At 35.1% G+C, this 17,291-nt stretch overlaps 2 protein-coding genes across 2 annotated transcripts in view; both read left to right on the top strand.

Annotated features, from left to right (window-relative positions):
• Window positions 1-3,862, top strand: part of LOC111714340 (ATP-dependent RNA helicase DDX3X) — a gene marked incomplete at its 5' end in the record, with an annotated part of 12,377 nt that extends 8,515 nt beyond the window's left edge. Inside the window, 4 exon segments of the mRNA XM_023489422.1 lie at window positions 98-263; window positions 1,052-1,148; window positions 2,193-2,578; window positions 2,673-3,862. Of these exon segments, the coding sequence (XP_023345190.1) occupies window positions 98-263; window positions 1,052-1,148; window positions 2,193-2,578; window positions 2,673-2,734 (711 nt within the window).
• A 3,685-nt stretch (window positions 3,863-7,547) lies between these two features.
• LOC111714338 (uncharacterized) lies at window positions 7,548-16,380 on the top strand. Its single transcript, XM_023489421.1, has 7 exons — window positions 7,548-7,611; window positions 7,932-8,020; window positions 9,635-9,700; window positions 10,242-10,325; window positions 12,530-12,685; window positions 13,365-13,423; window positions 16,114-16,380. The coding sequence occupies exons 1-7, from the start codon at window positions 7,564-7,566 to the stop codon at window positions 16,311-16,313; spliced, it is 702 nt and encodes a 233-aa protein (XP_023345189.1). The 5' UTR covers window positions 7,548-7,563; the 3' UTR covers window positions 16,314-16,380.
• The last annotated feature ends 911 nt before the right edge of the window (window positions 16,381-17,291 follow it).

The following is a 17,291-nucleotide window of genomic DNA, read 5'->3' as shown; positions in this document are numbered from 1 at the left end:
CCCCCCCCCCCCCCCCCCTCCTCCAGATAATATTCTTATATGTTATACCCCTGTACTTTTGATATACTTGAACAATCTTTAAAATATCGTTGTTTAGGCAAGTCGTACCCTGGTGTTCGTTGAAACTAAGAAGGGAGCTGATCAGCTCGATGAGTTCCTTTACCAGGAGGGATTCCCTGTCACCAGCATACACGGAGATAGGACGCAGAGGGAGAGAGAGGAGGCACTCAAGAGATTTAAGTCAGGACAAACTCCTATCATAGGTTAGTTCGATGTTACAGTAGAGGAAAATAGTTATTAAATAACGCAGCTAGGAAGGAATTTAATTAAAGTGAGTATTTGGAGAAGCTGGAAAAAACCTCCTTGTTAATAGACGACATTCAATACTTTCTGTGAATGCAGTTTGAAAAAATAAAATTTAACGTCCTCTTTAATCCCTTCCTTGTATGTTTTTTCTTGGGCCGAACTCATCTAAGCAGTTTTTTTTACTAATACTTGCTGAAACTGACAATTAATAATCAGCCACTTAAAAAAGAAGAATTTTTCGTAATTTCCAATCTTCATTTTGTCCCATGAATGAACCATCCCCTTACCCCGTAATAAATGCATTTGAATAAGTGTCGAATGCAGTGCTTAGGATCCATTTAGTTTTGATGCGGATCTGCTTCCTGGATCCGCACTGGAAAAAATAGTACGTGTACACTGTACACTGTACTGTACACGACCCATGTCAATTCCTGTTTACATCCCAGAATCAAGGATCTTTAATACTCCTTTGCATTTTCTCTAAATCCGAATCCAAGTCATTTCTTTACTGATTAACTGAATTTAAAAAAAAAAAAAAATTTTCAATTTTTTGTTAGCTTTTTTTCGCATATTTTTATCCTCAAACTTGATGGATCATTCAGAAATGAGGAAATCTCTTTTTTCAAAAGTTAAGATTTGGGTTTTAGGATTGAAATTTTTTTTTGCCGTTTTTGGTTGATATTTTACCCCTTGGATCCAAATCCTAAGCACTGGTCGAATATGTGCATAACTTATCATATTTTAGTCGCTACCGCTGTCGCTGCTCGAGGATTAGATATTGCTAACGTGAAGCACGTTATCAACTACGACATGCCCAGCGACGTCGAAGAATACGTTCACAGGTATAATGAGGATCATCTAAAGGGACTGTATAGTGTATACGTAATTTCAAGGTTGCTCTATTTATAGTGGTGTGTTCAATTCACAATGGGACTCGGAAAAGCTTTGCTGGGGTGTATATTAATTTCGAGACTCGTATTTTTCCCCCATTTCCTTGATTCAAAAACAGGTGTACTTTACAGGTTTCTAAAGCTCGAGCAATCTTGCAGAGAAAATTTTGGAGTTTAGTACTGTACTGTACTGTACTGTACTGTACTGTACTGTACTGTACTGTACTGTACTGTACTGTACTGTACTGTACTGTACTGTAATGAAGCGTTTTGTAGCTCAAAAAGTCAACTTCATGGTCCCCAGGAAGAGTTTTTTCAATCATTTCTGATTCTGTTTTTTGTAAAAAAAAAATTTGGTGGGGATGCAAATTAAAAGAAATATGTTTATTTTACTTTACTTATATTATTATAATTGGCCTTCCCTTTTCCCCCTTTCCATCCCCTCCCCCCGTTTTCCTTTTCCCTCCTCCCTTTTCCTTTTCTCTTGGATCCCTTCTCTCTTCTCCTTTTCCCTACTCTTTTCTCCTTGTTCCCTTTTCCCTTCCCTCTTCCCCTTTTCACTTCCCCTTTTCCCCTTCCCTTCCCACTTTTCCTTTTTTCTTCATCTTTTCCCCTAAACCCAATGAAAGCTCATTTTTACTCTCATGAGGGGGGGGGGGCAAACAGAAAAATATACACCCCTGAAGCTTTGTCTGAAAGAAAGAACGAGATTCTGAAATTTTTTCTCTTTGAAAAATGTTTTTTAAGGAAAGTGACTAAAACGTAAAGGAATTATTAGAATTAAACGCTAAACCTAGAAAAATATCTTGCACATTATTCTTCAGATAAATGTTTCAAGGGTACCGTTTTGAATGTGGCATGTCCCTCTTTTTTATTTTCAATGGAGTGAGCGTCCTTTAATATTACCACGACAGTCACTTTTACATATGAGTCAAACTTTAATAGGGGAAATTGTCTTTCTGAAATTTCTTAAGAATTGACGCATTTTTTCTTTAGAATTGGTCGAACTGGTAGAATGGGAAATCTGGGTTTGGCGACCTCCTTCTTCAATGACAAGAACAGGAACCTGGTGAAGGACCTGGTAGAACTGATTGTTGAGTCAAACCAAGAACTGCCCAGCTGGCTGGAGGCTATGTCCCTGGAGAACCGAGGTTACCAACCCAACCGCCGCGGCGGAAAGGGTGGTAAATTTGGCGGATCCGGATTCGGCGGAAAGGATTACAGATTCGAGAACGGAGGCCGTGGTGGTGGCGGAGGAGGACGAGGTGGAGCAGGCGGTGGACGAGGAGGTGGTGGATATGGTGGGGGTGGCGGCGGATGGGGAACTTCTGGAAGCGGAGGAGGAGGCGGAAGCAACTGGAGCGGACCTGCTGCTGCTCGAAGTAAGTTTTCCAAATGTTTTTTGTCTTCTATCCTTAAGAGTTTTCAGCCAAAATCAAACCCGATGTTTTTTTTTTAATCTAAAATTTATTTCAGACAACTACGGCGGAAGTTACGGAGGAGGCGGTGGCGGCAACGTTGATTGGTGGGACAGCTAAGCAACTCTACACAAGAGTGCAGAGAAGGAGGAGGAGGAGTGTTCTCACCTCTCTATCCTCCCCTGCACTCCTCAGGAGGGATATCCCTCTCAGAGGAGGCAAATAACCTCGGAACCTCCTCTGGTTGCACTCCTCGGGGCGGGGAACTATCCCTTCCTTGAGGAACTAAATGTAGGTAGATTGTATAGAAATTTCCTTGCTGACAAGTTGTAAGTCCCTGGACAAGGGGTTCCCAACCTCCCTCAACTAATCTCGTAAACCCTGCCTTCCAATCCTACATCTCGGAACCTGTAGAAGAAAAACCTCAATTCTGGACAAATTGTGAGGCATTAATGAATTTCGAATATTAAAAAAAGTGTTGCCTTAATTTGAGACATGTTGGTACATGTATTCGTACCTCGACTTGTCCCTCTATCCTGCTGTATTAAATGGAACCCAATGTCACGGAACATTTTGTACTCGGCACTGCGCCCCGGTCCGGCACTGTTCAAAATTTACATCCTTAGCTAATAACGGAGGAAGAGCATTGCATTTTGAAAATATCACCTTATGTAATATTGCTATATATTTATATATCATTATGATTGATAAAAAAAAGTATTAGTCTTTCTCGAGAATGCCAAAAATTAAAGTTTCTTTGATCGTGATGATAAGACAATGTACGGTGATAATATTTGGTGAAAAGTAACAGTAGCAAACGCATAGTCTCAGCCTAGTGCGGGGGTTAGTTCTGGTGGCGGGATGAATCGCCTCCACCTACACAGCATCAACCCTCAAAACATTAACGTCTACTCTTTGAATATAGTTGAAAACTAAACTCCGCGCAACCCAACTGTGATACTATGACTGTAAATAAAGTTTGCGTTCTTCAGTTCCACGTGGAACTATAGATTAGGGCCAGCTCAGTGTCAAGGCTTTACCCGAATACTGAAGCTTAATCTCGTTTGTGTTTTTTTATATTTTGTTGAAAATTGTTGATAAATCCGATCTGGCAGTGCTGTCTGTTTTGTATTAGAACGGACTCTCACATAATCTGCTGTGTTGGATCTTACGCTTCTATTCGTTGGTAATGTTAATCTTATATTTGTCAAGCAAGAAACTTTTATGAATAAAATTACCAGTGCGTAATATATTGTTTTATTTCAACAGAGAGAAGAGAAGAGTTTATTCTGGTGTAAAATCTGATATACTCTTTAAAAGGCCAATTTGTTCCGACCTATACGCCGGTTATATCCTATAAATGAAACCATAAGAAACTGGTTGAATTATTTCAGTTCTTTTATTTCCTGTGTCATTTCTTTTTGTGCGTTTTTTTCTAATCTCAGCATGATCAGAAAAGTCTATGTTAACTTGGATTAAGACTTGTTTTTGTTTTCTAAATTTCACAAATTTCTTAATTTTGAAAATAATTTGTGCAATTATACATAAAGATAGAAGATATATTTTGATTGGATAAGCCAGACAAGGTAAATAAAATAAATACACCAAGGCGAGATCAAACTGCGGAGACGGTTATGCGGGGCTTGGAGTTTTGCACCCCATCCCTCGGTATGTCATCATTTATCAGAAAGATCAAAGATTAATGGCCAATTTCTTAGACGTTCTACCATAGTTTCACTAGTAACGCTTCAACAAAGCAGTGTAGATAGATAAGGCCTATATAATTGTACTTGGTTGTACCTAAGGTAACATGGATAAGAAATTGGCTTAAAGTCTGGGGTGTCTTGAGACTCGCAGAAACAGAAAGATGGGGAAGCAATTATATCCAGAAGAGATTCTGTGAGCGCGTAATGTGTATGGAAATACAAGTTTTTTATGTTTGTGCTTATGTTAGGTTATAGTCGGTTAATCCAGTGATTTATTCCATTTTGATGCTTATATAGCTCTCTTAGGCTTATGTTATGGTTGTTACTTTTTAAATGGAATATTATTTCAATGTTTAATAGAAAATTTGATATAGTTGAAACCTTTGTTTGTAACGGTTAATTGCTCATTTATCAATTTGTATTGGACTAGATGAAAAAATATTTCTGTTAAGATGGTTACTGCAAAATCGTCCTGAAAGGCTGAGACTTATGACGAGAGGGAGGGGGTGCAAAGCCAATGAAAATCACTTGCTTCAAGGTACGTCTCCGAGCCTCCGCAGCTCTTATTCCACGTCCAGTATTCTTATCTCCAATCTCAAATATTTGACTTTTACATCCACTAAAAGCCTTTTTTCGCCTCACAAAACACAGTAATTTTTGTGAAATACTTAAATAATAAAATACAATAAAAGTACAATTTCAAGTATTTCACAAAAACTATTATGTTTTGTGAGTTGGTGGTTATTTAGTTAGATTCGTACATGATACACCTGTGAAATTACATTAAAAAATTATCTTTATCATAAGCTGGAATAGTTATGCACAAGTTTAAGAATCTTTGAAATTTAGAAAAACAAGAAAAGAAGTCTTAATCGCAATTAGAGTTAACTTTTTAAAACAAATTGTCTTATTAAAAACTTTTTGATCATGGTGAGATTTTTCGAACAAAGGGCTTTTTGTGGATGTAAAAGTTAAATATTTGTTATAAGTAAGAATGCTGGACGTGGAGTAAGAGTTGCGGAGGCTCGGGAATGATTTTCATTGGCTACGAGCTCATTCTGCGAATCTGAAGGCTCCGGAGGTCATTTTGCAGGGCTCATGGCGGCTTTGCACCCCCTTCATAATGACGAACAAAGATTTATATTTAAAGTTTAAAAGAGGTGGCGTTTCTCCGGACATGAGACATTGGTAATCTGCCTGAAATATAGTTTATGAATGAGAGTCAGTTAGGGTTTAAAAGAGATAAAAGTCAGCAGTCGCACAGAACTGGGAAAGAGCTTGAAAAAAATTCCAATTCAGTCGTTCTTTAAGTCAAGGAAATGTGTGGATGAAATCTGCATTGCGAAATATAAAGTAAATAAAATTTTTAAACGGAGACAGAGTTTCATCTGATGAAGTACTAAAACGAGCTTATCACGAAGAAAATATGGGACCCTAAACCCCTCACTTGCAACACGAAATAAGTATTAATACAAGATGCAAGAATAGATCAGTGAGCTTAGCTCTACAAGAATAATGGAACGTGAATAGATCAGGGAACTATAGAGGAATAATGGAACATGAATAGATCAGTGAACTATTGAGGAATAATGGAACATGAATAGATCAGGGAACTATAGAGGAATAATGGAACATGAATAGATCAGTGAACTATTGAGGAATAATGGAACATGAATAGATCAGAGAACTAAAGAGGAATAATGAAAGGGTCCGTCCTAGAGTATGATTTTTGTACCCCCCAAAAACATTATTATTTTTTTATTATTTTAGGTTAGGTTAGGTTAAGACAATTTCTGGGCCGAGCGCTGCGGCAAGAACAGGATATTGGGCCGAGCGCTGCGGCTAGGCCAGGCTAGGGGACCGAGCGCCGCGGCTAGGACAGGCTAGGGGGCCGAGAGCTGCGGCCACATGATCAATTATATCCATGTGTTATTCCATGTACAAAATTGACACGAGGGGGGGGAGGGTGGTCCATAAATCGTTCTCAAGGAAATTACTTAATGGAACATGAATAGATCAGAGAACTATAGAGGAATAATGTTTAAGAAAATTGAATGTGCACATTTTAATTAAACATTGCCTTTGGCTTTACTTCGTATAATATGTAAGAAAGTAGGTTTTCAGCTTTCTGCGTGAAAAACATTATTAAAGGAAAGCTGCCCAATATACCTTGGTTACACTACCAACAACCTGAGTTTCCTGCAGTTAGTGTTCAGAATTGTCGGTGGAAATTATTCAGAACAAAAGTAGGAAATTATTCAGAATTAGAGCAGGAAATTATTCAGAATAGAAGTAGGAAATTATTCAGGATTAGAGCAGGAAATTATTCAGAATAGGAGCAGGAAACTATTCTGAATAGGAGCAAGAAAAATTATGCAGAATTGGAGAAGGAAATCATTTAGAATAGGAGCAGGAAATTATTTAGAATAAGAGCAGGAAATTATTCAGAGTAGGAGCAGTAAATAATTCAGAATTTGAACAGGAAATTATTCAGAAGAGAAGCAGGGAATAGAAAATGATTCAGAATTAGAGAAAAAAATTATTTAGAAGAGGAACTGGAAATTATACAGAATAGGAACAGGAAATTATACAGAATAGGAACAGGAAATTATTCGATAAACAGGGTGTCCCAATAAACATGGGAATCCAGTGACGAATTTGATATCGTCTTTTTAAATAATTCTTTGATTTAGAAACGTGATATCTACTGAGAAAGCTGTAATCTGTTTGTTTATGTTTTGACTGCAGGTTGTACTTAGTAAAACAAGAAAATTACAGAGTAAACTTGTCCGTCTTCACTGTTCAACTTGCGGAGACATTATAGACGTACATATCTTTACAGCCATTTACCCTTTTCATAAAATAAACTCTAGCAGACATAATGATATTAAGGCTTTTGAAATTAGGTATTACAATGCTAAATCATAACAAAGACGATATCCAATTCGTCACTTAATTCCCATGTTTTTTGGGACATATTTAACATATTTTGGAATGCAAGTCCATTTGCACAATTCATTGTCTTATTACACGTTATACATACATTTATGACTGATTGAACATTTCTCAACAAAACGCAATACAATTTTTTAATTTTGCATAATAAGGCTGTTTTTACTTATCCGGACTAGCAATCAAAAATACAATTACAATCTTACAGTAGTAGAGAAAACCTGTAAGTACTATGTATGCCATTATTTTTTTATAGCTTATTTTTTTCTGGTAGGTATAAAAAATGTAAAAATGGCGTCGGAGCTGGAAAACCTGTGGGATCCATCTTCTGCCATGCAGGAACATAATAAAATTTTACTGGAAAATCCAGGAACAACATTTTCAAAAAACTCCAGAAAGCACTCATCCGTAGTCAGCTTCTTTCGTGGTCCGAAGGATTAAGATAATTCCATTCGGATATCTCTAAAATTGCTGATTTCCTAAAATGTTACAAAAATTCAGCCAAGGTGAGATCGCAAAGGTACAAGTTGTTTGCTTTTTAAGTACTTAGTCTAACTTAAAAGTTTCCGGTGTGGATATCGAGTTTAGACGTTGTTCAAAAGTTTATACCTCATGAAAATTAAAAACGAGCAAATGATTTAAATATGCTTTGACTGCAGAGATGTTGGACAGAGTGTGAAGCAGAACCAGAGAATATTTACAAATATCCAGCTAGAGATAAGGATATCAGATATATACAGGGATACAGGTAATACATGGATATATAGATATCCAGCTAGAGATAAGGATATCAGATATATACAGGGATACAGGTGGATACAGGAATATGTAGATATCCAGCTAGAGATATGGATATCAGATATATACAGGGATACAGGTAGATACAGTAATATATAGATATCCAGCTAGAGATAAGGATATCAGATATATCTAGCTAGAGATAAGGATATCAGATATATACAGGGATACAGGTAGATACAGGAATATGTAGATATCCAGCTGGAGATAAGGATATCGGATATATCTAGCTAGATATAAGGATATTAGATATATACAGGGATGGAGGTAATTACAGGAATATATAGATATCCAGCTAGAGATCAGGATATCAGATATATACAGGGATACAGGTGGACATAGGGATATATAGATATCCAGCTAGAGATAAGGATATTAGATATATCTAGCTAGAGATAAGGATATCAGATATAAACAAGGATACAGGTATATACAGGAATATATAGATATCCAGCTAGAGATCAGGATATCAGACATATACAGGGATACAGGTAATACAGGGATATATAGATATCCAGCTAGAGATAAGGATATCAGACATATACAGGGATACAGGTAGATACATGGATATATAGATATCCAGCTAGAGATAAGGATATCAGATATATACAGGGATACAGGTAGATACAGGGATATATAGATACCCAGCTAGAGATAAGGATATCAGATATATACAGGGATACAGGTAGATACAGAGATATATAGATATCCAGCTAGAGATAAGAGATATATACAGGGATACAGGTAGATACAGGGATATATAGATACCCAGCTAGAGATAAGGATATCAGATATATACAGGGATACAGGTAGATACAGAGATATATAGATATCCAGCTAGAGATAAGAATATCAGATATATACAGAGATAAGATACAGGAATATATAGATATCCAGCTAGAGATAAGGATATCAGATATGTAAAGAGATACAGGTAGATACAGGAATATATAGATATCCAGCTAAAGATAAGGATATCATATATATACAGGGATACAGGTAGATACAGAAATATATAGATATCCAGCTAGAGATAAGGATATCGGATATAGACCGGGATACAGGTAGATACAGGAATATACAGATATCCAGCTAGAGATAAGGATATCAGATATATACAGGGATAAGATACAGGAATATATAGATATCCAGCTAGAGATAAGGATATCAGATATATACAGGTAGATACAGGAATATATAGATATCCAGCTAGAGATAAGGATATCGGATATATACAGGGATACAGGTAGATAGATATCCAGCTAGAGATAAGGATATCAGATATATACTGGGATACAGGTAGATACAGGAATATATAGATATCCAGCTAGAGATAAGGATATCGGATATATACAGGGATACAGGTAGATACAGGGATATATAGATATCCAGCTAGAGATAAGGATATCAGACATATATAGAGACTAGCTGAAGTGCCCGGCGTTGCCCGTGGAATTTAAAATTTTAAACTTTTGAAAAAAAAATTGAGCAAAGTTTTTAAATTTTAAATCCCAAAGATACTCCTGGGTTTCCTCAAGAACAATTTGGTAAACATTTATTTCAGGGATGATGCAACAAGGGATGAATGGGAGAACCATGTTCTTTTCTTCAGTTGTTTAGAGGGCTGCAGGTAGATACATCAATATAATAAAGCTCTTTGCTATTATATTTGTATATGTATGTCAGGGGCGTATTCAGGAATTTTTCCAGGGGGGGGGGCTCAGAACCCTTTGGGGCCTGAAAACCCACTGAAATCAATAGATTTCACTGGTCCAGGAGGGCTTAGCCCCCATAGCCCCCCCCTGAATACGCCCATGATGTATGTATATATATATTTTAGCTATAACTGGCCAATCAGCTGGACAAAAGTGGCCGAATTTTTTTAGTAAACCTATGGTTACCCTGGGGGTAACATAGGCTAAAAAAGATTCGACATTTTTTTCCCAAAAATCTAAATTTTCTTTTTTTCAAAATTCGATTTTTTATTTTACGGGCAACGCCGGCCACTTCAGCTAATTTTTATTATTATTATTATTTAGTAGGAGGAGGGAGAATAATCTAGCTAAGAGGTAGGTCAGCTGTGCTGCTGATAATTAGTAGGAGGAGGGACAATAATTTTTATTATTATTATTATTATCACCAGCATCATCATTGTTATTATTATTTTTCAGTGCTAAGAAAACTCTTGGTTTCTTGATTCCGATATTTCTTGTTGTATCACTTGTTCTTCTTCTATGTTTCTGCTTTATTTGCAGGTATATCGTTCTTATTGAGTTTAATTTTACAGGTTGCTTCAAAAATAATGGGATTTTTTGTCATTAATTTTTCAGTCATTTTTCGTACATCCTATAATAGGAGAAATCTAGGATGAATAATGAACAAATGAATATCTTGGGATTTCCCTAGCGTGGTCTGCCATTTTTGATCCTCCAAAATTGTCAAATCATATGAGGCCTTTTTTAATTTAAAGGTTCAACCCCCATTTTGGAGAGCTCACACAACTTGCACATTTTGACATCAATAGAATACTTAAATATTAGCTATAGCTGGCCAAACTGCTGGACCAAATTGGCTGACATTTTTTGAGGGACCACATGGGCACCCTGGGGTGACAATGTCAGACAAAATTGAAATTTTTTAAATTTCCAAGGGCAACGCCGGGCACCAAAATCATGATATTAAATCAATGATAATATAAACCTGGGCACCGCCGGGCACTGCAGCTAGTTTGTTAATAACTCTAAATCAAATACATACTTACTAATTTACATGCATGCTTTACTGTAATAATACACATCAAAGGAACTGCAAGCGCGGATACAGAGGGGGGGGGTCAAGAGTTTGTTTGACCCCCCCCCCTTCTAGAAACTAAATTAAAAGTTTACTTTAAGGCGCTTTGAAAAAAAAACAATTTTTAATTCATTGATAAAACATGATACTTCTACTTTTCATTAATCCGATAGATTTTAAGTTTTAACCAATGCTGTTAAGTTATTGAACATGAGTCTTTCCTATCTAAAAAACTAAGTTTATCATAATTTCAGCATTGAAACACATTATAATTTTTAGTAAAATTACTGCAACATCAAAACACTAGTATATGGGTGTGAAATTTTGTGACATTTTTCAGAAATCATTTTGCAGAAGAAAAATTGTATTCTATTTGAAATGTTTTAAAAATGCAATTTTTTCAAAAATCCGAAATTTCTCCCTGAAATGGATTATGTAATGATAAAAAATGGAGAAAAAAAACAGTAAGACAAATAAATCGAAAATAAACAGAAATTCGATTCATGTGTATTTTTGAAACTCGGTTGTTTTCCGGAATATAAATCAAATTATTGAATATAAAAATATTTAAAATTAACCGATATAAAGCAAAAAAAAAACACATTTATTGAGTTCTAAGAAAAATTTAGATATAGAAAAAAAATTTTGACTCAATTTTAAATATTTTTGAACTCTTTAAATTGTTTTCAGTTTTCACGCAGATTTTATTGCTACCCAAATCAAAATGCTCTTAAAAATTTTGTTTTCCTAAACTAGTGACTTTTTTCATTTTTAACGTCTTAAAACCTGATTTAAGGAAGCCATTTTGATTTTAAAATGAGATATCCTCGACCTAACCTTGCTATCCTCGACCTAACCTTGATATCCTCGACCTAACCTTGATATCCTCGATCTAACCTTGCTATCCTCGACCAAACCTTGATATCCTCGACCTAACCTTGATATCCTCGACCTATCGTTGATATCCTCGACCTATCCTTGATATCCTCGACCTAACCTTGTTATCCTTTTATATGTCAATATTTTTCTTCCCTCAATTCCTGAGTGAAAAATTTAAAGTACAGTACTAACTAAGGTGGCAATATTTCTACATATTTTAAGAGTAATTTGCTACTTTCAGCGCTTAAAGTACTCACTCTCAATGCAAATCCCTTAAAAAATTATGGGAGGGGGTTTTTGCTCGGCGCTCCCACCCCACCATTTATTGGGAGTTGACCCCCCCCCCATTTTCTAGGAGGTGGATCCGCCCCTGAAAGGAACAAACTGTAAAAATCACCTGTAATTCATATGATATGACTATTACAACATTAAATTAAGTCTTCTGTCTTGAATACAGCCTTTTAATGGCTAATTAACGATTTGGTAAAACAAAAGACAGAAGTTTAAAGGAATTGAGTCTTTTCCACGAACTTTCTAATCCCTATACTATATCTTTGCAATCTGATGGTTTACACTTTTGATTTTTCAAACTTGGAAAATTTGATCTAACAGAATCCATAGTTTGAAATATCTAAGGTCTGCGAAATATAGACATTAGAAAATCATAGAAAATGGCAAAGACTGATTTCTTTACAAAATATCATAAATATTAGGAAACAGACAGCATAAATTACGTACAATTGTCTTATCCTGTGTGGTTTACCCTATGTATCTAACATTTGATATGTAGAGGATGCCCTGGAGCCCGCTGGTTGAAGAGACGACAATATCCAAACAAGCAGAGGATACACCCCCAGCAGATTATGGTTAATACTGTCTCATATCCAGGATATCCAGGAGCAGAGGAAGGGATTAGTAGGAGGAGGGAGAATAATCTAGCTAAGAGGTAGGTCAGCTGTGCTGCTGATAACTATTAGGAGGAGGGAGAATTTTAACTTTAATTTTTTATTTTAATTAAATTTTACAAAATTTTTAAATTTCAATATGATATCAGATGGAAACATTTTGAGACTTCTATATTTCTTGTGTTTTATTCTTTCTTCTTGATCGTCTATTTCTCATCCATCCTTCAATCATACTTCGGCTAATTTTGAAAATAAAAATAAATTAATTTTTTGGATGTTTCTGCAGCTAGCCAAATTGCAGGGAAAGAACCATTTTTTTAATCTTGTATCTAGGACCTATTCTGAGAGTGGCTCCCCCTGTAACTTTGTATGAAGGGTGTTTCATATTTATGTATATTCAGTGGGCAGGCTCTAGAAGGAACTCTATTTCTGCTCCTCCTGTAACTCTTTATAAAGGGTGTTTCATATTTATGTATATTCAGGTTGCAGGCTCTAGAAGGAACTTTATTTCTGCTCCCCCTGTAACTTTGTATACAGGGTGTTACATATTATGTATATTCAGGTTGCAGGCTCTAGAAGGAACTATTTCTGCTCCCCCTGCAGCTCAGTATACATGGTTTTTCATATTTATGTATATTCAGGTTGCAGGCTCTAGAAGGAACTATTTCTGCTCCCCCTGCAGCTCAGTATACATGGTTTTTCATATTTATGTATATTCAGGTTGCAGGCTCTAGAAGGAACTATTTCTGCTCCCCCTGCAGCTCAATACAATCCTGCAGGTAATGATATAGAGCCTCAAACTTAAGAGAGTTCATATCAGAAACCCGGTTTAAAGTGAGTTCCGAGTAAAACCCAAAACCTTTAAAATATCTTCATTCATTGGCAAATATTTTTGGGCGTTCTCAGAATAACTTAATGCTCTGTTTCTCAAAAACAAATTGTCACAATTGTTAAGACCTCATTAATCAAACCATAATTCGTTTCGATTAAGAAGACTCTCTTAAAAGTTTAATTTTGGACTCTTTACTCTTTATACATTATCTATATAATAAAACAAGACGTTCGTATATATGTTCCCTATAGCCGCCAAAACGGCTGAACCGAATGGGCTGACATTTTCGGAGGGAACACCCAGGGGTATCCTGGGGGTAACATAGGCAAAACATTTTTTTAAAATTAGATTTCTTAATTCCACGGGCAACGCCGAGCACTTCGGCAAGTATTTTATACAATGCACTTAATGAAAACATTACAAAAACTGATCTTGCCTGGTTTATGCAAATCTATCAGTGCAATTATTTAATTGACTTAGTTGCAAGAATACGTTACAATATAATTATAGATCAATTAACATTATGCATTTATGATACAGAATTTCTCATTCCAAGGTGCGAAGTACAGGGTTACCCACAAAGAATATGACTCAAGAGCCCAAAACTTAAGACAGGGTATCGTTATGAAAACCAGTTTTGGAACCCGGGTTTCACAAATGGGTTAACACAGTTTTGAAGATATCGATATTTTTGTTTTAAAATATTATATTATTTAGTTTCTTCATATTTTACCATTTTTTTCGAATCTCTTAAATCAAAATCTACACAAATAATAAGACCCCAAAAAGGAAACTCGGGAGTTTCGTTCAACGATATTCTTTTAAAGGAGTTGAGTCTTTGCCACAAATCCCAATTTTCTAATACCTATATCTCTAAAAATGGCGTAAACCTTTGATATTTCAAACTTTGATTATTTGATCCATCAGCATTTATAGTTTGAAATATCAAGGGTCTACAACAGTGGGTTGTAGAGCTAATGAGATTAAAAATCATAGTTTGTGGCAATATGACTCAATTCCTTTCGGGCTCTGAGACGACTGTACAAAGTCTTTGCCAAATCATTTAGTAAAGCTTAAGTAAATTATTTTAAGACAAGATTCAAGGCAAACAAAAACGGTGTTTTTTCATCAAAGACATTTCATATAGACACGACATACGGTAGAAAATACATTTCATTTACAGGACATTTCATAGACAGGACATTTCATAGACAGGACATTTCATAGACAAGACATTTCATAGACGTACAGGAGATTTTATATCTATGAAAATATTTTTCATAGAAAAATCCATTTTTTCATCTGCCGGCCAAGTAATCTAATAAATCATTCCCTGTTATTTCTACGATCTCTCTGATTTTAACTTCACAACTTATTCTCTATTTTTCTTGTTAGTTGAGACAGATACATTGCAAAACAATTTAGATATGAAATATAAAAAAAATAAAATATAATAACATTTCTTCACTGTCTATGAAAAATCTTCTCTGTCTATAAAAAATCTTCTCTGTCTATGAAAAATCTTCTCTGTCTATGAAAATTCTTCTCTGTCTATGAAAAATCTTCATTGTCTATGAAAAATCTTCTCTGTCTATAAAAAATCTTCTCTGTCTATGAAAAATCTTCTCTGTCTATGAAAAATCTTCACTGTCTATAAAAAAATCTTTTCTGTCTATAAAAAATCTTCTCTGTCTATAAAGAATCTTCTCTGTCTTTGAAAAATCTTCTCTGTCTATGAAAACTCTTCTCTGTCTATGAAAAATCTTCTCTGTCTATAAAATTTCTTCTCTGTCTATAAAATTTCTTCTCTGTCTATAAAATTTCTTCTCTGTCTATAAAATTTCTTCTCTGTCTATAAAATTTCTTCTCTGTCTATANAAAATTCTTCTCTGTCTATGAAAATTCTTCTCTGTCTAAAAAAAATCTTCTCTGTCTATGAAAATTCTTCTCTGTCTATAAAAAATCTTCTCTGTCTATGAAAATTCTTCAATGTCTATGAAAATTCTTCTCTGTCTATGAAAATTCTTCTGTCTATGAAAATTCTTCTTTGTCTATAAAAAATCTTCTCTGTCTATGAAAACTCTTCTCTGTCTCTGAAAATTCTTCTCCTTCTATGAAAAATCTCTGTCTATGTAAAATCTTCTCTGTCTTCATAGACTTCATAGACTCTTCTCTGTCTATGAAAATTCTTTACTGTCTATGAAAAATCTTCTGTCTATGAAAAATCTTCTCTGTCTATGAATATTCTTCACTGTCTATGAAAAATCTTCACTGTCTATGAAAAATCTTCTCTGTCTATGAAAAATCTTCTCTGTCTAAGAAAAATCTGAATTGTATATGAAAAGTCCTATGTCTGTGAAATGTTCTAACTTTAAATTACGTTTACTATAAGTGTATTAAAAGTAGTGTAGTGTGGAAATTGGTGATTTTACTGTGGTATACGAGCGAATTAGAATGAATTCTTAGAATTTCAAATCCTTTGGAAAAAGAATATTATATATTTTCACCAGTTATCACTGTTTTTGCCCTGTAAATGTAAATGTAAATGTAAATGTAAATGTAAATGTAAATGTAAATGTAAATGTAAATGTAAATGTAAATGTAAATGTAAATGTAAAGAATGTCTATATTATCTAGGGGGTGGTATGCTGGTAGGATGGTTGGGTGGAGAAGGCCAGGGGAAAAATACCTGCTCGGGTTGGATGTATGGTTCGGATTACTCCGGAGACAAGAACCTGGCCTGGATGGGAGTTCCAGACTCCGGTTCAGGAGGATCTGGTAGACCAAAAACAATCCGAGTAAAGAGTTCAACCACTATACTGGTTTCAAGAGGTTGAATTCTTCTGTTTAGAAATATTTTCTAAAATCAACACAATTTAATTTAAAAATAAAATATGAAAAACATTTTAACGCTTCAATGATCATATAAATTGTGTGCAAAGCGTGCAAAGCATTGTTTTAAATCTAATCTCTACTATTTTTCAGCAATTACCTATAATTATTTTTGTAACGCAAATATAATAAAATGAAATTACCATCATCAATTTTTAAAGTTGAAGCTTGAAAAAAATTATTTTTATCGAAGTAGAATTTTTAAATTTAAATTGGATAAAATCTCCTTTCTTTTTCTTCCTCCTCCTTCCTTCTCCTTTAAGTCTACTTCCTAAGTTCCTTCTCCCCTTTCACCGTTTTTCTTAGTACTTCTTCTCTTTCTCGTTTCTACTCTGTCCTTCTTCCTTCCTTCTCTTTCTTTTTTAGATTTTTATTAAAGTAAATTGACAATTGAAATTGGATAAAATCTCTTTCCTTTTCCTTATTTCTCCATTGTAATTCTTCTTTCTTCTTTTTGTCTGATTAATTTTCAACGTCCTTATCAATCCTTCTTCTTTTTATCGTTCCTTCTCTTTTCTTCTCCTTACTTCTCGTTCCTTCTCTTTTCTTCTCCTTCCTTCTCGTTCCTTCTCTTTTCTTCTCGTTCTTTCTCCTTTCTTCTCTTTTCTTCTCGTTCTTTCTCCTTTCTTCTCTTTTCTTCTCGTTCTTTCTCCTTTCTTTTCTTTTCTTCTCCTTCCTTCTTTTTCCTTCTCTTTTCTTCTCATTCTTTCTCCTTTCTTCTCTTTTCTTCTCGTTCCTTCTCCTTCCTTCTATTTCGTGCTTTTTATACCGTCTCCATCCGTCTCCCTCCTTCTCCTTCCTTTTCCTTCCTTCTCCATCCTTCTTCGTTCTAGTCCTTCATTTCCTTCCTTATTTTTCATTCTCTTTCCTTCTCCTTCCTTTTCCTCTTTCCCCCTCATGTTCAGCTCCTTTCCTTTTTCTCC

Source organism: Eurytemora carolleeae, unplaced genomic scaffold (assembly GCF_000591075.1).
Source record: "Eurytemora carolleeae unplaced genomic scaffold, Eaff_2.0 scaffold1459, whole genome shotgun sequence".
In the NCBI taxonomy this organism is placed as follows: domain Eukaryota; kingdom Metazoa; phylum Arthropoda; class Copepoda; order Calanoida; family Temoridae; genus Eurytemora; species Eurytemora carolleeae.
Note: the sequence above shows the minus strand (reverse complement) of the source record. Positions and strands in the feature narration are given on the sequence as shown.

Bases quoted from the DNA above. Each gene is read 5' to 3' on its own strand.
- LOC111714338 (XM_023489421.1), top strand. From the start codon at position 7,564: ATGGCGTCGGAGCTGGAAAACCTGTGGGATCCATCTTCTGCCATGCAG. The intron at 7,612-7,931 runs GAACATAATAAA...CTTTGACTGCAG, and splicing joins ATCCATCTTCTGCCATGCAG to AGATGTTGGACAGAGTGTGA. The intron at 8,021-9,634 runs GTAATACATGGA...CATTTATTTCAG, and splicing joins AGATATATACAGGGATACAG to GGATGATGCAACAAGGGATG.